General features: G+C 34.5%; 2 protein-coding genes across 7 annotated transcripts in view; one reads left to right on the top strand and one right to left on the bottom strand.

The window, feature by feature from the left end:
• LOC141452295 (uncharacterized) overlaps positions 1–25,577 on the bottom strand; it is a 592,044-nt gene that overhangs the window by 172,433 nt on the left and 394,034 nt on the right. For all 6 annotated transcript variants that reach the window (XM_074124276.1, XM_074124274.1, XM_074124275.1 and 3 more), the window contains exons 2-3: positions 7,523–7,645; positions 3,860–4,003 (exon numbers count right to left, since the gene is read on the bottom strand). In XM_074124276.1, coding sequence (XP_073980377.1) covers positions 3,860–4,003; positions 7,523–7,645 — 267 coding nt within the window. The remainder of the gene's footprint in view (positions 1–3,859; positions 4,004–7,522; positions 7,646–25,577) is intronic.
• Positions 20,495–23,004, top strand: LOC141453132 (peptide transporter family 1-like). The gene has a single exon (XM_074125904.1). It carries the CDS (start codon positions 20,653–20,655, stop codon positions 22,651–22,653), a length of 2,001 nt encoding a protein of 666 aa, XP_073982005.1. The 5' UTR covers positions 20,495–20,652; the 3' UTR covers positions 22,654–23,004.

Genomic DNA, 25,577 nt, shown 5'->3' with positions numbered 1-25,577 from the left:
TGGATTGAATTTGAAGGAAATTCCTCAATACTTCTATCAGAAATGCTTCCTTTATTGAGTAGTCAGTGCACTTTCTCGAAAATGGGAAGCTTCACTGTAGGATACAGTTTTACCAACTTTAATGGTGAGATTTAATAAAGCCCAAATATTCCGAGTTTAAGGAATACTAAAGTAATAGAACCTCGAGAATATTGGCAATATTGGAGTTCACACTAGAATTGTTCCTTCAATTAGTTAAATTTGGGTCGCTGTTTGAAACCCTAAGACTCGTCTATAACCGAGTTTACCTTTCTGTTATAAATACCCGTTCACTGCTTAAGTTTCTGTTTTGATTGTTAAACGTTAAGCCTATCACAAAAAAAATAGGCGATTGTAGAGCTCAAGTTCTGCAGTTAACCAGTTAAGTGTATTTGACGAGTATACACGCCAAACCAAATCTCTATTACGGTGCGTTCGTCGTGTATACGCGTTGTAGAAATTATAAAATTGCCATTAACTATATAAACTCGAAATTTTAATAAAATACGATAAGAATATTATTTGGTGGGATGTTTCCTTTATCTTACCAATAGAACTGCGGTGGGAGCCAGCCAAATGATAAGTGGTTGGTACATGTTTGGTCTCCGCGTTACGAGATTGGGAATTACGCACACAAATAGAAGCTCTCAACTCTTGTGCAATGCCGTTTTTACCTCAGATCTCAGTACGAGCATGATTTGCACTTTACACAAAATTCAAAGCTCTTTTCTTCCTTGTAAAAGCTCTTTCGTCCCTAGTTAACTAGGCAATGCATACGTGAAGAAGCGGTGCAAAATTTTGAAATGCATAGAGTGCTCTGTAATCTGAAGCCCCAGAGACTGCAGAAAAAGTGTTTGCAGTGACTATTACGACGTTGTAAACTTTTGGTTGTTTTGCTCCGCTTTCGACGTGTATACACGTCATTGTCTGATTTTAATTTTGCACACTGTGGTTTTTTTTTTTTTTAAACTAAATTCTACGCTTAACTGGTTAATGTGTATATTTATATAGCACGTTAAAGTTAGCGTGCTATGTACTTTCTGAATAAAAAGTAAAGTAAAGAAGTAATCGCCTATTTTTTCAGGCACGGCTTAACGTCCAACTACCATTTATTAGGTGTCGTGAACGGAGGCGACTAGCAAACGTACTTTACTATTTCTCATTTAACCATTAAATAAAATCCAAGACCAAGACCGGGAATCGAACCCAGTACCACAATGCATATTAGCTTTGCAGGTCTCGCCTCTTAACCTGCTCAGCTACCGTGGCGCCTACGTACTTTCTGAATATTGACATCAGAAGTCGTATTCAGCGTTCAGAGAAGAAAAGAAAAAGCAAAAACTCCAATAAAAACGAAGTGCTTTGCCATATTTACGTTCATCGTGCAGTACAATAGTGAAAGGTAGCTTTACTCCCAAGCTATTAAAAGAAAGAAAAAACAGACGATGAACACAAGGGAGAACTCCAGGGAATTAAGTGCCTCTAATGAATGGTACAGTAAGCCAAAAGATACCTGATGAAAAAAGTAGAATAAAAAGCGAGTGATGTACAATACTTAGGAGATGTAAAGTAGAACTAGATCCGCTCTTAGATTCTTAAAGCTAAATAGCTACTTTAAATAAAGAAGCATAAGAACATTGGTATTTTTACAAACAAAGAGTTTTTGAAAACGTCCCAAAGGTTCTGTGCATTAATGAATTTGTTCATTAAATAACAAAAAAAAAATAAATAAATAAATAAAGAATGAGTATTATCTCTGATATCAATTGTAACACTCATGTTCTGACATGTTACGGATGTATACACGTCATCACAGACTGATCCATCAATTTAGTGTATAGAATTTATGATTCTGCCATGCGCTACAATACAGCCAGGGTCAACAAGGGTATAGTCAAAATTCAACAGTACGGATCTAACCACATTTAGAAGAGAAATTCAATGAGCGTTTTTTGCGTAGCGTTATTCCAGCTTTGTTAATGTAAACAAGTTTTTTCTCAGCCAGGGTTACTTTTTAGTTGCCGCCACTATGGCTGGCTCCCATGGATTACTTAGTAATAAGACCTACGTCTATATTAAAAGGTTAAGTTAGTGCAGCGTAAACGATACGAGTAAACACTATTTTACTGAAAAATTAACTCGGTGATTTAGAACTGGATTTCCACGCTGAATGCCAGGGGAATCTATTTCAGGTATGTTCCTTCAAATATTTCTTTTCCTAGAAATCTAATACAGTTCACAATCCGGAGCTCGACAGTGTTGACTACGACATCGAGAAATAATAAGGGAAGAGATTATCAAGATGCTGAACAGTATTTTCGTAAACTGGAGGTTCAGGGTTCAAATCCAATTACTCTTATCTTAAATTTTCTCTTTCTAGGAGCTTCTAGAAGCACCAAGCAATGGACAAATACTGTTAACAGCGAGAGTGGATTGTCTAAAAGGCCGCCAGTACACTGTGAAGGCTGCAGGCGCCAACAACTTAGATGTTATTGCGCCTAAAATAATAATACTTTCTCGGCAATCGGCGTGGCGTCTGAGGATATTCCAAGAATGGACAGTATGAATCTAAACTCTGTGCTTTTGGAGGAAGCCCAGAAGTCTGTTGTTCCGGTGACAGGAAAAACAGTAAGCTAGTGCCTCAATACGTGATTATTTTGATCAATGTGTTGCAGACAATCTCTTATCAATTTTAATAATAACATTTGCATCAAAGGATGAGAAAGAATAGGAATAAGAACGAGTAAATCAATTTTTTGCACAAATCGGCTTTAACATTTCACGCAGAAAGAATTAACTTTAACTTAGGATCGCAGTAATTTCAGTATTTTCTAGAATCCTGATTGACTGCCTTCTGATCAGGGACTTTTTTATTTTTTTAATTACATTCACTATTTTTTCAATTACTGTGCGCTGTTGACACGGATCGGAAATGACCCAATTCGCTACAAGTTTTTGCTGCAATTCGGACAGAAAATCAAGTCTAGAAAGAGGCTTTTTTTTGTGCCTTGATATTTTCTATGAAAATTATGTAAATCTATCACATAAGCATTTAGGTAATAAATGTTGACCATATTAAAAAAGAAACATAATGACTACCTTCAAGTTTTACAAGATTAGCACATAAATTTCGATTCGCTGAATCATTATGAAAAGATGAGTGTAGCAACCCAGTTTATTGAACTTCCGATACCGCTGTAACATTGGGCTCAAAAAAGAATAAACATGAATGAATCTTGCTTTCGATTTTAATAATCTCTGAAAATATAAATTTTATGACACTCAACAATATCAAGAGGAAAATCTCAGAATTCTTCGCGAGGAAGACAGCAGAGGGTTTGAAGTAGAAGTAAATTTCCCTGTAAGGGCAGACCAAATTGGTAATCTGGAGTCAAGTTAATAACAGAAAATCTACTAATATTAACAATTAGGAGTTGAAATGACTCCGATATATTGACGTGTAATGCTAATCTGGAGTCAAAATGGCTCTTAAGATTCAAGTAAACTAATCTACAAAAAGAAACTAAGAATTCCATGGTCTTCAACTCGTGACTATCGAATGGTGAGAGAGTGGGGATAGCACATCTAAGAGCATTTCGGGATAGCTATGAGATGTGGGGAAACAGAGACCATTCCTATTTTTTAGGAGTCAAACTGACTTCAGATTAGCAATGCAGTGTTAAATATAACGCAGCGACATTAATAACGAGATCCTTTCTAAAGCCTTCTACAGCGTTAATCTCACGAGCAGCTTACAATGCTTTTGGTCCTTTCCTTAAATTAATTCAATAATTCACAATTCAAATTAGATTCAGATAATTACATTAAGTAGATAACTAACCTGACTATGACCGGTCTTTCCGAACCGGCAACAAAGCCGAAGCCCATTTCTGCATGCCTAGTCAGGCTAACCTGTCTGGGTTTGGGTGGTTCTTCACACCAATCTAGCACTGGTTCTTCGTAAGTAGTTGTTTTGTTTACATGGCTGAAAAGTATTTCAGTAATAATTAATAGTTAATAATAATAAAAAAAAGAGTTATACAATTCGTGTTTGAGAGTTTAAAGTGCAATTAAACTTTTTCAGAAAAAATGCGTGGTATCAATAATTTTTTATGAACTTGCACGACACATGTACAGTATTATACATATATTTAGCGATGCTATCACAACCAATACATACCAAACTGTTTTTATGCAAAAAAAAATAATTCATCTAGAGAATAGAGATTATCAGTCTGAATGATTTTGGGTCATTGCCGAATCTAAATCTAAATGTCAACAAATATTTCCTGACATTTCCTCAAATGCGTATTTCAGAGAGATCAGAAGTAAATTTTTGAACTGCAATTTGTAACTTTTGATTTCCTCATTTTAAGACAATCTACTTTAAAAATTGGCTACAGGTCCATCTTAAAGAGTTTTCAATGAAATAAACAACTTAATAAACTAACACTATTGAGTGCTCGAGGACACGTTTTCTTGTAAAACAAACGTAATTTCTCATACGAAGATAAAAGGAATCCTGGAAAATGATATACCGTTTGAAAGCCCATTAGACAAGGAAACTTTTATAAAAAGTGCCAGCACCTAGGTTGGATAATGATCACATAAGAGCCTAATGAGTTTTCTTGAAAATTTCGATTACTTTTATTTTTCCAGCATCCGGAGGAAGATTGTGGCTGTTTGGAGAATAATTAATACTTCGAAATGGTGTCAATTTTTTAGAAAATTTATCTGTCTTTCTAACCGTATCATCAGAATCGAATTCGGACTAAAACTTTCTGAGTAATAAATTTTAATTGCAAAAAAAAAAGTAATGATTTTAGAAAAAAAATTTAAAGTGAAGTAACTCAAGAACAGTGGAAAATATGAAGTTGGCCAATACGTTATTGTACTCCACTTTAGATGTACTACACACAGCAGGCCTATGGACATTACTTACTGGTTCGCCCTGTATATGTATATGTATAATTTAGAAAGTCCCAACACAAAGACAAGATTAAATTGATCGATTCTTCAACATCTATTGTAGAACAGGAATGAAACTGTTGCCTCCATAAATTAGACGTAAATTTGTATTAGGTTTGTGATTCCTTAGCGGTCAGCCCAGTATCTGACCGTAGGAATGCTGTTTGTTTAGACTTAAGAATCTGTAGAGGAACTCCAGGGTTTGAACTCTGTCAAAGGTTGAAGGGTTGAGTTTTTCTACTTCAAAGTACCCCAAACTCTTTGCCAAAAACGCCCTTCACACTGACTAGGAAATGCTAAATACTTGAGATAATACTTCTTCTTCTTTCTGTAAAACGTGCACAGGATATCAGTTGAAGGCGCATGCGATGCAAGTGTCTACTCAGCCTACAGTGTCCTGTCAAGAAGCCTAAGATCATCTGAATGGCCTGCCAGCCTTGGAGGCATGCCATAAAATTTTTCTTCAACCATTTCTATGGAGCTATGCGTTCACGCTTTGTAAATGGCTCAATTTTCCTTCCGAGGCAGTAGAATTTTCCTTGTTAGTCTATTTAGGTTATAACTTGCTAGCGCTCATCCCCGTTCTCAAATTGCAAAAATTATTTTGTAATAACATGTTTTCAGAAACAATCTAATTGAAACTAATATAGTGTATCCTAATAAGAAAAAGTAATTCATCAACTTCTCAAAATAAACTTCCTCAGCCCCCCTTCCAAAAAAGCTAGGTGCGCCCCTCTTATAAAGAACACGCATTAAGAGTGATAACATAAATACATGAGCACGCTGTTAGCGATAAACCATTAGAAATCACGTAATTGTCATTACTATATCAGAATTTAGAAGAAAGTACTTTCGTAAATAAACGACATAAGATACCTTTTAAATTATTTGGTTACAAAAGATTTCTGGAGCTCGATGAAATAGGTTGCAATATAGCCTTAATTTAACCTTCATTTATATTCATGGATTAGATGTGGAACAATAAAATAATACCTCAGATTAAAGAAAGATTGCAATGGAATCTTTAGATGTAGCTACATTATTAATAAAATAAATAGAAAAGTCAAGAATCTAATCTACTTTTTTTCAACATTTGATTCCTTGAGTAATAGAAATTGGAATACGTCTAAAGTTTATTAGAATCGTTAACAAGCTCTGAGATTGCAGCCTGTAATCAACCTGCAGGAGATAATGAGGACAATTCTTTACCCATATTACGAGTATATTGAGCAATATTATACAGGTAATTAATATCAGCGAATTTCTAAATTAATAAATAATTAATAATGTTGGTGGCTGCCACAAATTCCAATTCTAATATGGAATTTTAAAAGTACGAGTAATACTGTCTCTACAACTAGCGAGCAAATGATTCCTTCTCTACTTTAGATCTTTAATAAAGAGATATCAAATATCTTTCATTAGAGAAAAATGAAATTTGTAGAAGAAATGATTTTCATTTAACAAGAGCTTTGTTTGTGGTTAATCAAGGGCCAAAGGCAAGTCGAACCCTAACCATATGTTCCAAACCAAGGACATGAATTAGATGATCCATTGCACTTCTTCCTTATGCAATCTTTTTTTTTTTCCTATCTCTGTTTCACACACGTCTGAGTTAGGTCACTCGTCTGGGTCTAAAGTTATGAGATTTCTTTACTATATTAACTTGATGTAAAACTAATACTACAAAAAAGTAGTAACATTTACTAAGTAATATTAAGTACTTTTCGAGAGTGTAATTCTTTGTCAAGAAGAAGAAGAAGTCAATGACTGCCATAGAAAACTGGCAAAAGCTGGAAAAAATTATGGAATTCTGACAACTTTCAACAAAATTATAATTCCAGTTGTGAAATGTCTGAGAAAGGCATCCAACTCTCACGAGGATCTTGCTAGCATCCCAAATTTGGACTGCTAATAATCCATCGAACTCAATTTTAGTATTTCATTAGAAAATATTCCATCTAGCAATACAGACATGTCTAAACTCGCACGGCAGGATTTCAGAATGGGGCGGTAGGAGCCTGATTTGGTTACCTCCTCTCTGCCCATAATTTCACATGACTTCTACTCAGACTGGAATAGAAGACCCCTTTTTTTGAAGAAAAGGGTACAAACACCTGTGTAAAGCTGGGTTGTATAACTCATCAGCCTGGAAATCATAGTTCATTCTCAAAAATAATCAAAAAAATCTGTGATGTCCACGTAGCCAGGCCCTTACAAACCATTTGGAACTATCTGTATAATATCTATGTTATTGGGATTCTCGCCAAATAAGACACAAGAGATCATGTTCCTTCGAAAGCCACAGGAAAATCTAACAACTCTATTCTGCGAAAATTAGTTGGATGGCCAATGGCTAGAGAAACGCCCTAAACTTTACCTACAATTCTTTGACTTGCCAAAAGCAGATTACTGCCTGATCTCTTGTTTCACCAAAACCAGTTCTGAACAGTTAAAATTAAGTGCTAAGAAAGATAAAAAAATTATTTAATAATACATTATTATAAAAACTGTAATTAACAAGTATTATACTAACTTTATATAATATGTCTTGCCATTGGTGTCGACGGCTTCTTCCCATCCGTAAGGTAGCCCGCGACCCACTTCACGGGACCACGCCTCCACGGGCGGTATCCAAGAACTTGAACCACTGGCAGCACTAGCAACAAACAAGCACCAATCTGTCACTCACAAATAATTGTAACTAAATAAAAATATTCCAACTAAAAAAGTTTAATCATCCAAAGTATAGTTATTAAAACTGTCCGGTAGGACAGTTGTATAAGGGTTGATCGTCAAAAACTGCACGAAAAAGCGTAACGTTGAAAAACACCCAACTTTGACAATTTTTTTCTCTTTTTCTATAAAAGAGAAAATTCCCAAATTTTTCTTAAAATGTAGGGCAAATCCTTCTTTAAATCTTTAATTTTTAGCAACAACCCAGATCAAATAGATTCCGAGAATAAAGTTGTTGAAAATGAGAAAAAACGGCTTTTCAAATATTGTTTTGATTCCTGTTGTTTTGAACCTTTTTTTAAGCAACATAGCGTATAAATGCGTGAACCGCTTTTCATGAATGAGGTGTCATTCGATTTAGAAATTAATGTAGATTTTAGGGGTCTCGCCACTTTCAATTCTCGGCAATTTCAAACCTTTGAATCACTCTTACTTTTTATTAGATTTCAATGAATTCCAAACCGAATTTTAGAGAAAAGTTAGCTCTTTAACTGATATAAATTGCAATGTTTTAGTGATAATAGTTAATGAGATATATAGAAGGTTAAAGTTTGGATGTATTCAAACTCGTGCAAATTTCAAATCTATGGATCTCTTTCCCTATTGTTCAGACTTAAACGAATTCCATACCGAATTTTAGAGAAAAGTTAGCTCTATAACTGATATAAATTGCAATGTTTTAGTGATAATAGTTAATGAGATATATAGAAGGTTAAAGTTTGGATGTATTCAAACTCGTGCAAATTTCAAATCTATGGATCTCTTTCCCTATTGTTCAGATTTTAATTAATTCCATACCGAATTTTAGAGAAAAGTTAGCTCTATAACTGATATAAATTGCAATGTTTTAGTGATAATAGTTAATGAGATAGAAGGTTAAATTTTGGATGTATTCAAACCTGTTCCAACTTCAAACGTTTATATCTCTTTCCCTATTGTTCAGACTTAAACGAATTCCATACCGAATTTTAGAGAAAAGTTAGCTCTATAACTGATATAAATTGCAATATTTTAGTGATAATAGTTAATGAGATAGAAGGTTAAATTTTGGATGTATTCAAACCTGTTCCAACTTCAAACGTTTATATCTCTTTCCCTATTGTTCAGACTTAAACGAATTCCATACCGAATTTTAGAGAAAAGTTAGCTCTATAACTGATATAAATTGCAATATTTTAGTGATAATAGTTAATGAGATAGAAGGTTAAATTTTGGATGTATTCAAACCTGTTCCAACTTCAAACGTTTATATCTCTTTCCCTATTTTTCCGACTTAAACGAATTCCATACCGAATTTTAGAGAAAAGTTAGCTCTATAACTGATATAAATTGCAATATTTTAGTGATAATAGTTAATGAGATAGAAGGTTAAATTTTGGATGTATTCAAACCTGTTCCAACTTCAAATGTTTATATCTCTTTCCCTATTGTTCAGACTTAAATGAATTCCATCCCGAATTTTAGAGAAAAGTTAGCTCTATAACTGATATAAATTGCAATATTTTAGTGATAATAGTTAATGAGATAGAAAGCTAAATTTTGGATGTATTCAAACCTGTTCCAACTTCAAACATTTATATCTCTTTCCCTATTGTTCAGACAAACGAATTCCATCCCGAATTTTAGAGAAAAGTTAGCTCTATAACTGATATAAATTGCAATATTTTAGTGATAATAGTTAATGAGATAGAAAGCTAAATTTTGGATGTATTCAAACCTGTTCCAACTTCAAATGTTTATATCTCTTTCCCTATTGTTCAGACTTAAACGAATTCCATCCCGAATTTTAGAGAAAAGTTAGCTCTATAACTGATATAAATTGCAATATTTTAGTGATAATAGTTAATGAGATAGAAGGTTAAATTTTGGATGTATTCAAACCTGTTCCAACTTCAAATGTTTATATCTCTTTCCCTATTGTTCAGACTTAAACGAATTCCATCCCGAATTTTAGAGAAAAGTTAGCTCTATAACTGATATAAATTGCAATATTTTAGTGATAATAGTTAATGAGATAGAAAGCTAAATTTTGGATGTATTCAAACCTGTTCCAACTTCAAACATTTATATCTCTTTCCCTATTGTTCAGACAAACGAATTCCATCCCGAATTTTAGAGAAAAGTTAGCTCTATAACTGATATAAATTGCAATATTTTAGTGATAATAGTTAATGAGATAGAAAGCTAAATTTTGGATGTATTCAAACCTGTTCCAACTTCAAATGTTTATATCTCTTTCCCTATTGTTCAGACTTAAACGAATTCCATCCCGAATTTTAGAGAAAAGTTAGCTCTATAACTGATATAAATTGCAATATTTTAGTGATAATAGTTAATGAGATAGAAAGCTAAATTTTGGATGTATTCAAACCTGTTCCAACTTCAAACGTTTATATCTCTTTCCCTATTTTTCCGAATTAAACAAATTCCATACCGAATTGTACAATATAAAGAGAGATTTAGATGTTTGAAATTGGATCAACTTTAAAAACCACCATCACATATCGGTCTGTGACATCTAATTAATTCCGAAAAATATTAGTGAAATGATATGTACTTGCTGATTTGTGTATCTTTGTATCTTTTAAACGATTATTCAGCCCTTATATTTAACTTTTTAAACTGTAAGTTTTTGTTAAGGAGATTGCTTGTATCTTTGGATAGGTTTTTTCTTGGTTTGGAAGAGGAAGAGACCAAAAAGAGTTTGTCGAATAAATTGATGATTAATTTCTTCTTTTTATGAGGGATATTAAAAAGAAACTGGCGACCATAGTTTCTACCAGTATGAGCGGTAAGTGATAACATTACTTCCTCTTATGTGATGTACGGGTAATTAAGCTGTGATCACAAAGTGTGGAAATAAATTTATCTGCAATTACAGTTCTTTTCCCTAAAAGGGCAAAGAGAATTTAAACTACGAATGCGGCATAATATCTATACTTCCATAGGTGTAAGAACAGAATGCCATTTAAAAACCAAGCAGCCTACAATCTTCTTTTTGCTAAACTTATCAAAATCGGGCTAGATTTCCAGAGTTATTGGTATTCATAGTTTTAGAGGGGGGCTTACTTAAGTGGGACTAACTCCCTTCCTAAAGTGGCCCCAAAATGTCGTATCTATATACGTATATAAAATTTCAATTTTTTTTTTTTTGCGTTTATCGTGCAATCAGCGCGTTAGCGCTATAAGTAACAATGATAACAGGGTAACAAATGATAAGTAACGAGTGGAGAAGTTACCCAGTGGAGTAACATTATACGCATTATACGGTTAGTCACTCTCTTCACTTGAGAGGAGATCACGAGGCCACTGTCTTTTAAGACGTCTTGTCGGGTTGTCAGGAAGAGTTCTAGAAGAAAGATTATGAGCTAGAGGATTTATATGAGATTGCAGGCTGAAGTGGAGTTTTCTGTATAGTGTTTTAGCTACTGGGTAACAAAAGGAATGTTAAGGTCAGTGTGTATAGTCAGGTTGGAGACATAAAATGGAGCGTTTACGATAGTTCGAAGTATTTTAGATTGTAGCTATTGAATACTTTGGAGATTGGAGCGTTTGGTTGAACCCCACAGCTCTATTCCATACGTCCAGATGGGTTTCAAAATAGAAGTTTAAATTAGTCTTTTGTTGTCCAGAGAAAGTTTTGATCTATCGTCTAAGACAGGGGTCGGCAACTTATTTTAAGTAGAGAGTCATTTTTCCTTAAATAAATTTAGTAAATCTTACCAAGAGCCGTAAGGATGATAATGTACAAAATGCTGTAGATCATTTGTATTCACAAATTATTATTTTATGATATTCAATAACGTTTAAATGTTTTATATATTTATTTTCACATATTGCAAAGTAAATAAACAAAAATAATAACAACGAATGAAAAGGCGGCAGTCTTACAATATAAATCAAGTACTTTATTTTGATATTGTATAATTCTATTCAATTTCGAACCTATCACTTTAAAATTATTTTTGAAAAAATACCTTAAATAAACGGAATTTTCATTTGTTCTAATAAAATTGAAATATACAATTTATTTTGGACAGGCTGAAGAGCCACACAATTTGGATAAAAGAGACGCATGCGGCTCGCGAGCCGCGGGTTGCCGACCTAGGGGTTAGACTAGGGTCTAACAGTCTTTCAATTAGTCGATAGCATCTATTCATTTAAGTCTAGTGTGAAGGTTCCAAGAAAGTCTTTGGTCTAAGTAAAGCCCAAGGTAGCGGGCAACGTTCACTACTGGTAGAGGTGTTAGGTTATAGATGACAAATTTCAAATTTAATGACAATTCTTTCATAAAAATCAGTTCATTCGTCGATAATTTGAACGATTACAGTACCTCACCTCAGTAGGTGTAAGAGCATGATGGCATTTTATTGGCACATTTGAAAGCTCTAACCACCCTACGTGCTAAGTATTTTTAACTGTGTTCAGCGCAAGAACCGCAACAACCATATATTTTAAAATTTAACCTTCTATATCTTATTACCTAATATAAACTACTCAAAAGTTGCTAAGGTAATTATAAATAACATCAAATATAATTAACTTGCACAATGTTTTGATGTTTATCTCGTTATTTTGGCATTCAATATTTGTTTATATTAAGGAATTAATGCACTTGTTAGTCGTACAAAGGTTAATTCATTTTGATAAACCACAAAAACAAACATTGCTAATTTTGTCCTTTAAAATGATTCAGTATTCTAATGCATTTGAAAGTGAATGAACTTTTTTTTTCTTCTCAATTCTAATTTTTTATCATGGAAAGAAGACCTCTAAGTGATGAAAGGGCAAATTTAATTGTCCAGTTTCCTTTACAGGGCCTTTCTCAGCTTGAAATTGCTAATGCTTTGAACATTGCGCCAAGTGTTGTTTGCCGAGCATTGCAAAGATACCGCGAGTTTGGAACTGCACAAAGACACCATGGCGGTGGGAATTTTCGAAGAACCACTGAAAGAGAAGACCGCCTAGTGAGGATGAATGCCCGCAGAAACCCTTTTTTGACCGCCCGACAGTTACAAAATCGTCTTTTTGAATCCTCTGGGACTCAAGTATCTGATCAAACGATTAGAAATCGATTGAGAGAGGTTGGTTTGCGTTCGTATCGCCCAGTTAGAAGGCCCTCTTTGGATACTCGGCACAGAAGAGCAAGATTGGAATGGGTAAACTCTAGGTTGAGGGAGAACCAAAACTGGGAATTTGTATTGTTTAGTGACGAGTCAAGATTCTGTGATAGCAGACGTTTGCGAGTGTGGAGAAGGCCAAACACTCGTTTTGAGCCACAATTCATCCAACCGGTAACAGCACACCGCGGTGGCGGTGTCATGGTGTGGGGTGGAATTACTCTCAACAATCGTACTGAACTGCACATCATTCAGGGCACTTTAAATGGGATCAGATACAGAGATGACATTATTCGGGGGTTTGTCTCAGACTTCCGAGACAATATTGGGCCACAATTTGTTTTTCTCGACGACAATGCCCGCCCTCACCGTGCCAGATGTGTTCTTGAAGAAATTCGTCGTCTCGGCATTACCCACTTACCACTGCCAGCACTATCACTAGACCTAAACCCAATAGAGCACATTTGGGACAATTTACAGAGACGACTAAATAACCATCAGCCCCAACCCAGGAACACCGGAGAGTTTGCTAACGTTTTGACGTTACTATGGGAAGAAATTCCGCAAGAAGAAAGAGCTGCCGTTATTTTGAGTATGGCAAACCGTTGTTCAGCTGTTCAGAGAGTAAGAGGAGGCTACACCAGGTACTGAAAAACTATTAATTGGATTAACAAAATAAAAAATTGTGGAAAAACCAGTGGAGATGTTTTCCACAATTTGTTAGGCGACACTCACGGCTTTTGTTAAATCCTGTTTTATCTTTGTTTTTAAAAGTTTTATTTGTTAAAGATAATGTGGTATTAAAAGACAAATGAAGCAACTTTTATTTAAAAGAAAATATAACTCTTTCTGTCTTTTTTTGATCTTTTTATTGCAATTCCTTAGCAACTTTTGAGTAGTTTAACTAGAAGATTGCAATTTATAACAGTTACTGAGCTAACTTTTCTCTACAATTCGGTAAAGAATTGATTGAAATCTGAACCATACGAAAAGAGATATAAATAAAAAGGTGTTATTCAAATAAATTTTGGAAAAAGAAAACCATTTCGTATCTTATTTTGTTCGTTAGAATCTTTATGTTATAATGATATGAAATTAGAGAAATGATTCTTCCCAGAATCGACCTGAAACATCCCCTAGAAATATTATTCCAAAAATAAGAGCTACAGTTTAATGTAACGTTGTGAATTTGAAATCTAATACTTGGAGTAAGAGACAGTTGTGATTTTGATCCAGAGTTTTAAATATTTATTTTATTTTTTGGTATAGTATGTTAATAAAATAATTTATTACAAAATGGAGTATAAAATTAAAGTGGAATAATAATTATTGTTCAGGATTTTTGGTGATGACGGAAATTGGGATATTCTTTTCTTCCTAGGGGAAGATAAAATTAAAAGACTAAGTGTATTTAGCGATCTACAAGATTGGAATCAGTATGGGATATGAAATGATTGGGTAAATGCTCCTTTGCTACGTAATTTTACATCCACTTTGTGTCAATTAAGAACATACCTCCTTAATAATTAAATCACTTACTGAATTGTATCCAACTTTAACTAGAAAATAAATCAATGATACGAGAGTACAGTTGATAACCTCCTGGCTAACCTGGCTTGCGAGCCAGAGGAGGCACCTTTGAAGGCACAATACATGCTTCACAAGTTGAGTAAAATGCATTATTTAATAAATAAAGGAATAAGTTTGATCCTTTACATGAAAGATATTGATCACTTAAATATGTGGCAGGAGGTTTCCAATTTTTTTGGTAATTAAACGCAACTCTCCCAAAATTACCAAATAATTATTAAACCTTCTTGTTTGTAACAGATGTAAAATTAATTTTTAGCCATTTTGTGTATGCTTGAGAACATCTAAAGCTCTTAACATTTGATATTTCTAAGAAAATCACTTGGAAAATTACTTATTTCCCGATATTAAGAAAAATACTTAACTTTACTGCCTTGGCAATATTTTCAGAAAAAAGGGGATGAAAAAATACATAAAAACGACCAATCACGTGCTCTTCTTTCTCTTTGATATCAAGTCAAAAAATTGAAATTTGATTAATAAATACCAGATTTTGAAATAGCCTAGCACCTTTAATTTTAAAGATATCGAATTGCGATTTCCGGTTTCTTTCATAACTTTTTTATACTCTTTAAAACTGTTTTTATGAAAGAGGGGGTCAACTGCGAACCCTCACTTTTGGTCGCGCGTCTGCCGCATATGCGGCCAGGAATCTAAAATCAAGTCACATATTCTGAAACTAGAGGTGATGGGCAACAAATTTTTCCTCTACTATTTTTTTGCTCAAATCAACCGTTTAAGCATGGAATGCATTTGAGCCATCTTAAAATGAACACCCTGTAAACGTATATTTTTTTTTTTTGAAAATTGAGTAATATTCATCAAGTATTCTATCCAAATTTATTTATTTTTCTCATTAATATAATAGGTAAATATTAAAGGAGTTTAATTGCAAGGCAACTCTTAGACGCTCGTCATGACCATGGATAAGTCTGTCGCTAGAAAATTTGTATTTTGTTCGAACTTTTTAATACTTATATTTTATTTATTTATTTATTTATTTATTGTTATAGTGGTCTTGTTTGCACATTAACCATTACTTTATATGAGGGCTGGAAAAAACCAACATATTGGCATGAACAATTACAGTTGGCTTCCAGCGCCTCAATTTACCAATATGTTGGTGGAAAAAAACCAGCCCTATCTTTTCCGATGTTCAATTTGAGGAATAGCACAACCTCTTTCCCTTCTTTCTTCGTCATGCCAGCCACTCTTCTACTACATTCTGCGTCGTGGCTTCCATGAGATAAGGATATCTTGAGCGCTGCGTACTGACATTCCTTCCTAGAACAACACAATGGTCTCTGAATGTGACTTCGTTATTTGATGTGAGCTTAGAGTGGTGTAATTAGTAGTGTAGTTATGATAGTACTTGTTTGAGTAATTAAGAACTAAAATCGCAACTATGGAGTTTAGCTGCATCCTATATTTTTATTTTATTCTCTCTAATGAATTTGTAAATAATTCGTAGCGCATCAGGATTCATTATAGCTAAAATACTTTTAGCGCTACAGGGAAATCGTACATGTGTTGCCAATTCCTTTAGGAACTTGTCTCTATTTTTATTATATCTGCTGCATCTGAAGAGGAGGTGATCGATGTCCCCATCCTCCCCGCTATCGCAATCACATTTGGGACTATCTAATAACTTAATTTTATGCAGATGCGGATTTGTGAGATTATGGTTGAACCTCAGTCGCATTATTGTTGTGTAAAATTGCCTTTCCCCCTCCAGTACTTCTACAAACCATGGCTTGTTGGGAATCCTAGGCTGTAAATCAGCGTAATATTTACCCTTAATTTCTTTTTCCAGATCGTAGAGCTTTTGCCATGCGTCATAACAACGCTTTCTTAAAGCACCTTCGAAATCCGCTAAATTGAGCACTGGAGTATGTTCCCCTAATAAGATCGCTCTTTTTGCTAGCACGTCGACTTTCTCGTTATCAACTATCCCAGCATGCCCTTTCAGCCAAACCAGATGCAACCTACCCATTGCATTAATCAAATGACTTATAATTTCTATAATTATGGGATCAAAAACATCGCCCGGACGTTTTATTTTTTGGAGTGCACTTTTAGAATCACTAAGAATGACTATTATGTCATTACTTTGTATTTGTTCCGCCAGGATTACCGCATTCCAAATCGCTACGATTTCTGCGGTAAATATTGAGGCATTATTAGGGAGCTTGTATAGGCGAAAACTTCCCGTTTGCGGGTCAAGTACAGCACAACCTACTCCCTGCTCCGATTTTGATCCGTCCGTAAATAGTAAATAAGGGTTGATTATGATTTCCCTCATGCGCGCTATAAAAGCTAGGTATGTTAAATCCCCCCATTCTTCTTTCACCTTATCATATAAATCTAAATGGACGTACGGAGATTCTTTACAAGATACTTCATAGTGAAGAGATCTGCGAGGAGACGCGTGCAACACCTCTAGGCCAGAGTATAATTTCTCCGTTACTCTAAACATTTCACACATTAATGGCGTTTTCTTTTTTAACCAAAACCTGTGTGAGCGAACCACTTCTGAGAGCTCTGAGACTCTCATCAAGGAAACTTCCTTAAACTTAATTAGCCTTTTGCTTAAGAACTTTCCCAACAATAATTCTCGACGTATCTGTAGAGGCATAATTTTAGCCTCCACCAGGAGAACATTTGTGGGAGTTGATCTCATAGCTCCCAGACAAATGCGTATTGCTTTGTACTGGACCTTGTCCAGCCCAGATAGTGAAGTTTGGCAGGCATCTCCGTAAATACCGCAACCATAATCTATTTTAGATAAAATTAAATTTCGGTAAAGCAGAAGGGCTATTTTTGGGTCGGTACCATATGTGACATGTGCAACATATCTAAGCACATTCAATGCTTTTTCACAACTTTGGATTATTCTCTTAATGTGAGGTCTCCAAGTTAATTTGTGGTCTACATAAAGTCCTAAGACCTTAACTATTGGCGATTGCGAAACTTTAAACGGCCCTAGCTGTATAGTGCCAGCAAGAATATTCTGACGCTTTCTACTAAACATGGTGACTGAGCTCTTATTTCCAGAAATGCGAAAACCCAAGTGGTTGCACCATGCATTGAGATCATGCAAGGCCTGTCCCATTATTTCTACCAAATTTTCTTCGGATTTTCCTCCAGTGTATACAGTGAAATCATCAGCAAACTGGACTATCCTGATTTCCGGAACGAGCCAGTCTCTCAAATCAGATGTATATATATTAAATAGCAAAGGGCTAAGCACGGCACCTTGGGGGAGACCAATGCCTGTTGTTCTGGGACCCGTTACCAAAACTCCCCTTCTAATAATTAATTGTCTTTGTTGTAACATATTAATTATATTTACTATTACCCTGCCAGGTACTTGCATTACCAACATTTTATCCTTTAGTATTGCGATATTTACGTTATCATATGCTTTATGAATATCTACGAAAGCCGCTAATAAGGGTTTGTTTTCCGTTCTATTTAAGTGCACTTCATTAACAAACGCTGCCAGACAATCTAATGTGCCACGGTGCCTTCTAAAACCCAGCTGATGTGGGGCCAGCTTATTATATTCCTCCACCCACCAATCCAACCTATGCTTTATCATCCGTTCATACGTTTTGCACACACAGGACGATAAAGCAATTGGCCGATACGACTGGTACGAGTTGGGATCTTTACCAGGCTTTAAGAGAGGAAATATTAAATGGGTTCTCCAACTTTCAATCATAGTTCCCCCAACCCACATTTCGTTCATAATTCTAAGAAGCGATAAAAGGGCCGGAAATGGAAGGTTTTGTAGCATTTGATAGTGAATACCGTCTTGGCCGGGCGATGTACTACCTCCTTTTTTTAGAGCATACTTCAATTCCCACAATTGGAATGGCAGATTCAAGTCCTCATCACCAATTGGGATATTTGATAGGTCGATAAACTGGCTAGCATAGTCCGGAGTCAGAGATTTATGGAATTCTTCAACCCAATGGCCATCATCAGTGACTTCTACTTGGGGAGAGTAACCTTTTTTTAGACTTCGAATTCGCTTCCAAATGACGTTAGAGGGAGTTTGTCTATCTAAACTATTGCAAAATTCGTACCACATTATTCGTTTTTTTTCTTTGTACGTCCGACGACTGATTGCTAGTTTTCTGTTTAAATTGACGTAATTTTCCAAGGTGGGTGCTCTCTTATAGCTTTCGTAGGCTATTATTGACTCTTGCTTGACTCTATTGCAATCATCATCCCACCATGGCTTGATTGCTCGATTTGGGTTTAAATAAAGCCATTGTGGGAATCTAGGAATGGATCCTAAGGCCGCTGATCTTATTTCTTGAGTCAAATAATCATAAGTGCAGCTGGTGGATTCCGATGTACTGAATTTTAAATCCAGTACCATCCGATACTTTTCCCAATCCGCCTTACTGAGATTCCAACCTCCTGCCTTAGGGTGCCTAATGCGTGCACCAGAGGTTGCCTGCCGCCCATTAAATGACTTCACCAGAATTCCCAGGTGATCCGAACCCAAGGGCTCTTGTATTACTTCCCAACTGAGCTCAGACATCAGATCTGGAGAACATAAAGTTATGTCCACAGGTTGAGCTCGAGCCCCCGGTCGGGGAATCATAGTGGGTGACCCATCATTTAATGTACACAGATTGTACGAATCTATTAACTCTGCTAGAGCTCGTCCTTCTAGGTTTTCCCGATGTCCCCCCCACATTGGATGAAGCGCATTAAAGTCTCCACCAAGAATAAGAGGATCAGGTTTCGGGTCCTCTTATTCTTGGTGGAGACTTTAATGCGCTTCATCCAATGTGGGGGGGACATCGGGAAAACCTAGAAGGACGAGCTCTAGCAGAGTTAATAGATTCGTACAATCTGTGTACATTAAATGATGGGTCACCCACTATGATTGCCTTTTACTACTTATATTTTAATAAAGACATTATTATTATTATCATTATACACCCGAATTTGTAAAAACTAAATTTTAGACCACCTCAATCAAAACGGATATTTCCGTTTATTAGGACCTCAATTTAGAAAATGTTCTAAATGACATAAAATATTTCCTTCCTTTTACATAGTATGGTAGGAGATAGAACACTTTAAGAAAGACGCTATCTTTTTTTCGAAAAAAACAGGTTAATCGTATGCAGTTACCTCCGCTGTAACATAATTTTTTCGCGAACTCGCATTTAAACTAGAATAATATAGAATAAATCGCACCGAAATTGTGGCATCGCAAAATGGTTTACAGTTGAAAAAAAAAAAAAAAAAAAATGGCTAATGTAAAGAATAGTTACCCGGAGGTGTGGCCTGATTATTTTTAGGGCATGCGCAGTACAGCGCACTTACCGTTGAGTTTTTAAACTACTTCCCGCCAATGAACTGTTTCGGATTGTGCGAATTTCGTAACTCTTATGTTTCGCGCGCATGCGCAGTACACTTACTGCATAGCAACTGCTTCCTTTTTAATGTATTATCAGTTCCCGCGAGTGCCCTGTTTGTGACTTGAGGTGCCTTTTTCTTTGTAACTTCATGAGCATGAGCGTTTTAAATTTGCAGTTTTTTTTTAAATTAAAGCATGAATGTAGTGTGAGTGAGGATGGAGTAATGAATGTTTTAAAATTTTGTATGGATGTTGGTTTGGATTTTCTGGAGGGAGTCCGCCAAGTATACTCTCCTCAGGAAAAGGACTCCACAGAATAAGGTAAGTTTCTTTTGTGTTGTTCTGTGTAATTATTGTAATGAATCTTGTGACACAAATTAAAAAATTGAGGGTGATTAGGTAGGTTAGGGGGGGGCGAAGCCCCCATTAAGAATAAATCAGGGGGTGTGGGGGCGAAGCCCCCACATAAAGGGGGGTTTAAATAAAATTATCAATCTTAAATAATGATTCTGATTCGCTGTTACAATATAACCCGCCAGATTTAAATGTAAATATAAAATAAAGAAATAGTTTTATATTTATATTTGAATATGGCGGGTTCTATAGTAACAGCGAATCAGAATCACTTCGAATTAGGCCACACCTCCGGGTAACTATTCTTTACATTCACCAAAAAAATTAACCATGTTTTAATTTGCAAAAAAACAAGGTTCAAAATGTTTTTTACAATATAAAAAATACAATATCCAAATATTTGTAAATAATTAAAAACATTTTTGAGAAGAAATCATCTGTTATTAACGAACAATTGATTTTGTTTCGGTAACTACTACAATGATTAATACAATCAAAGCGGCTACCAAAGGATTTCCTAAAATGGTTTGGTGGGCGCTGATGTTGGAAGCATTTATGAAAGTATTTGGACCAGAATTAATTTTACCTCAACAACTTTTAAGAATGATAGAGATCATTGAAAAAGAAGAAGAAAGTCAGCTAAATTTAACTATATTTTTGGACGCATTAAGAGGTTTTTTGAATTTATTGGGCGCATTTATTGCCATCACATGCATAGATAAGTATACCATATCTGTGACCAGTTTCTCCTTATTTACATCCATTTGCATTCCATCACATTTGTTTTTAGCACTAAGAACGACTACATTTTCAAAAATTGAATTAAATAATTGGAGAAACTTTTCAAATACTATGTTAAATACAACACTTTTTGGTGAGGCCACTTATTTTGTAGTATTATGTGAACAATTTCATTTGCCAAAACAGATAAAGCAATTTTATCTATTTCTTACAATACATTTTTGGCTACAAAATTTTGCAATTGTAATAGCATCCATATTGCAACGATTTCTATCCGTAATAGAGATAACAAGTCTAACAAAAAGGACAAATCCGTTATTGTTGGTTGTCGGTGTGGTTGCCGGCTACATATTTGTCATGTACTTACTTATAAACATGACTAAATTCCATCGGCCACAATATGTAAGAGGTGTAGTATCACGTACTTTCAAATATGCTTGGCACTTAATTGAAACTAAATTTACTGTTACCGAAGAAAGGAAAGCAACTGAAAAACCTGATGGCGAAAAGGCTATGAAAGATACAAAGGATGAACTCTGTATGTTATGCATGCTACTCGCAATGGTACCGCTGATCATTTTTCGCCAAGAACGGGGTACTTCGAATTGGCTCTATCAGTTTTATAGATTAAATGTGTCCATATCAAATTTTACAGTTTATCCATTCGAAGGAAGAGCAATTATCTCCTTGTTAAATATTATTCTACTACCAATCGCACATTTTAATATTTTCCCTTATTTTTATACAAAAAATATTCTAAATACACCGTTAAAATTTATCGGTTTAGGCTATTTCTTTTTAGGCTTAGCATATATATGGTCGACTGGCATATGTACAATCATTGAAAGGGGAACCTCTGAAATAATTGGACCAACTTATTCCAGCATACTGCGTATTTACAATACATTACCTCATGAAGTTTTTATTACATCATCTTTCAATGCAGTGTACTTGGAAAAGATGAAACCTTACGAAATGAAAAAATTCATTCGTTTAGGAGGGGACAAAATGGAAGGAGTAATGTATGTTAAAGGTCCAGCAGGCAATGAATGGCACGCTGTAATTAGAATAGCTAGTAATAAAGCCGCTACATGTTTAATTTTCCAAAACGAAATAATAAAAGTTAAAGGTTATGATAAAATATTACCAAGATTTATGTTCAGACCAAAAGTATTTTTCTATTGTGCGAGCAAAACTTGTGGTAATGGCACTATAACATTACAAAAACAAAATAGAACAATGAAATTGATAAAGAAAATACCACCAAGAGATGGGCGAACAAGGTTCCATCTGCCTGAAACCGGTATTTATGATCTATTTATTAACAATGTGCAAATACCTCATTCAGAGCCGTTACTTAACGGTGGTGTTTACAGTCGCCTAATTATGTATGAAAATGGGGTAACTACTATAAGAAATTATGAACTGGTACCACCAAACAATTTGCACTTTTTGTGGACTTTGCCCCAATATATTTTACTATCCATAGCAGATGTGCTGGCTGTGGTAGCTTTAAATGTTTTCGTATACACACAATCGCCATTAAATTTAAGGGTATTGAATTTTGGTATAATATTTTTAATAAAGTCCTTAGGCGATATTGCATTAATTAGAATTAACGAATTCCGTTCTTCATATTATGGACATACTGGAATTGAAGGGGTAATAATATTTGGTTTTTTACTGGTCTACATGTTTACCACCTTGAGATATAAATATAAATTAATCAAAGAAAAATAGCGAGTTTTCAAACACAATATGAAAAGTAACAGTGAAACTCATAATATAATAAAAATATAAGAATAAAAGCTAAAAAGATGAAAGCAAAACAAGATTCTAACTAGATTTAAACAAAAAACTACTGAATAATCAAGGTTTGCAGCATCCTTATTAGTCGAATTTATATTTTAAAAAAATACGTATACAAAATTATTGAACTTAAAAATTTTATTTGTAATGAATCTATGGTAATAAATACATTGCAACTACTAAATATATTCTTAATCAGAGTTACGTATGTATTTTATTCGTTAACTATCTTTCAGATCTAGCGATCTACAAAATCGATTTAAGTAAATAATTTATTTTTAACTTCGTTTAGAGCAGTCCTGTGAAAACTCATGGTCTCATATAGTTTGAGTTTGACAAAACATTATTTAAATATGTGTACATAGTTTAGTCTGTACAAGGTCAAAAATCAATAAAGTTGTAATCATAAAAAAAAAAATATGTACAAAAATGAAAAAAACTTATGAACTTATTAAACATCGCAAATAATCTTGTTCTTATGTTGAACATATTTTTGAAGATAAATAATAGAGAAGCGTTTTATTAGTTAAGTAATCGAGTAAAAAAGAATTTTCCTAATTTTAAACAAGTCTTAAGATCTTCCTTATTTATTTGATGTTGGATTAGATACAAAGTAGTAATAGAAATCACCTACTTTAAATCTTGTCAAATTTTCGTCTTATAATTCAAACATTGAATCCCCTCCTATTATCTTTGAAGAGTTTAATTGCTATTCAAGGCCTTTAGGGCATTACATCACACGAAGTTAATGTTAAACTTGTAAGGTTTAAGTAAATTGCATAAACTTTAAACAAAACATAAGCTCTATAAGTTTAGTTTGAATACTGCCTGACTTTTCATAAAGTTTGCGATTACGGTACTTAATTTAATAAACTAACATACCAGCAAGATATAATGTATGTTTTCCGCCATCAAGAACAATCAAGATCGAGTCTCTAATGGCAATTTCCTTGTTTACAAGTTAATTTTCCCGTGTAATAAGTACAAGAAATTGAATAATTTAAAACAAAAATATTATAAAAATGTTATATTTCATACATCTTTATCAATAATGAGTATTGTTCATCGTTTTTTATGACTGATTCATTAATTCAAAAGGAAGAAAGACTACTGTAGAATATTGTTTATCGTTTTTTATGACTGATTCATTAATTCAAAAAGAAGAAAGACTACTGTAGAATATTGTTTATCGTTTTTTATGACTGATTCATTAATTCAAAAGGAAGAAAGACTACTGTAGAATATTGTTTATCGTTTTGAGTGACTGATTTATTAATCCAAAAGGAAGAAAGACTACTGTAGAACATTGTTTATCGTTTTGAGTGACTGATTCATTAATCCAAAAGGAAGAAAGACTACTGTAGAATATTGTTTATCGTTTTGAGTGACTGATTTATTAATCCAAAAGGAAGAAAGACTACTGTAGAATATTGTTTATCGTTTTTTATGACTGATTCATTAATTCAAAAAGAAGAAAGACTATTGTAGAATATTGTTTATCGTTTTTTATGACTGATTCATTAATCCAAAAGGAAGAAAGACTACTGTAGAATATTGTTTATCGTTTTGAGTGACTGATTTATTAATCCAAAAGGAAGAAAGACTACTGTAGAACATTGTTTATCGTTTTGAGTGACTGATTCATTAATCCAAAAGGAAGAAAGACTACTGTAGAATATTGTTTATCGTTTTGAGTGACTGATTTATTAATCCAAAAGGAAGAAAGACTATATTGCCAATTTTAGTCATTATTTATTTTTGCCAAGTTTCTGACTTAATGTCTAGGACAACTCATGCTATGGACAATTATAATAGGACTCCCGGAGCCCTATTTTGGGGTCTCCAAGTGTCTCAAGACTGCGGCTATTAAACTATGGTTGCAGACTAGATCTCAGGAGAGGTGGGGTTTGCCAACACAGAGCAGAGACAGGCGAAGGAGTTCATAACGGGCTATTCGCCAAGGCTCACAGCAGAATTAATCCGTCAAGGCTGTGGGGCTATAAGAATGATTGTAGGCCTATTAACTGTCCACTTCAGGCTCAGAAAACACATGCATCGCATGGGCCTGGCAGATGATAGCCTCTGTAGGTCCTGTCAGGAAGAGGAGGAAACGGCACTGCACGTGTTTGTGTCACGTGTTGAGGGGCTCGTGTGGCTAAGGTTGTTACTTTTCGGGGAGGAAAACCAAGACCTGTAGCTTTACCCAAAAGTCGCTCTCCAGAATTAGGAATATAATTAAACGGACGGGTCTGGAGGGTGAGCTCTAGAGTGGGGGAGCCACAATAGATCCAAAGGGGTCGCAGTGGCGTACGCCTTAAGGGCCGCCCTACTAGAATCTTATCTTATCTTATTGGCCAATTTATTACAAAAAAAAAAACAAAAAAAAAACTGGGAACAATTGTCCAAAATAACCCCGGTTTACGGTAATGTATTAAAACTGTTTTCTTCTTGTGATGCAACATCATGATGAGAGAGCATATAAATAAAAAGACTTTCTATGATTCAAAAGACAAAAAGGTAGACTATTCTCATAGGATCTTCTTTAAAGAGTAGGAAAATATACTCTCCACAAGAGAATGTTAACAACCAAAAAAGACCCCCATAGATGTGTCCGACAATAAATTTGTAAAGGGTTCAGTTTTCTTTAGGGTTACCTTCTTTTCAGTTTAAAATTGCAATAGTTAGCTATTCGCCTTTTATTATTCAAGATTTAACTTCCTTTTGATTTCTCTTTGTTGGTTTAACAGAGAGCTTTATTATTACGTTGAATTAAATATAAACGCGATAAATCCTTGCATTAACTATTAATATATCAAAAGAACAATGCTGTAATCCACAGTTATGACAGGCTGTAA

This window comes from Rhodnius prolixus, unplaced genomic scaffold (assembly GCF_049639745.1).
Source record: "Rhodnius prolixus isolate KJV_2025 unplaced genomic scaffold, Rpr scaffold_3, whole genome shotgun sequence".
Lineage (NCBI taxonomy): Eukaryota > Metazoa > Arthropoda > Insecta > Hemiptera > Reduviidae > Rhodnius > Rhodnius prolixus.
The sequence above is the reverse complement of the archived record's forward strand: the minus strand, read 5'-3'. Positions and strand labels throughout refer to the sequence as shown.

What these genes read in the sequence shown, in the direction of transcription:
- LOC141453132 (XM_074125904.1), top strand. Translation starts at nt 20,653, where the DNA reads ATGATTAATACAATCAAAGCGGCTACCAAAGGATTTCCTAAAATGGTT.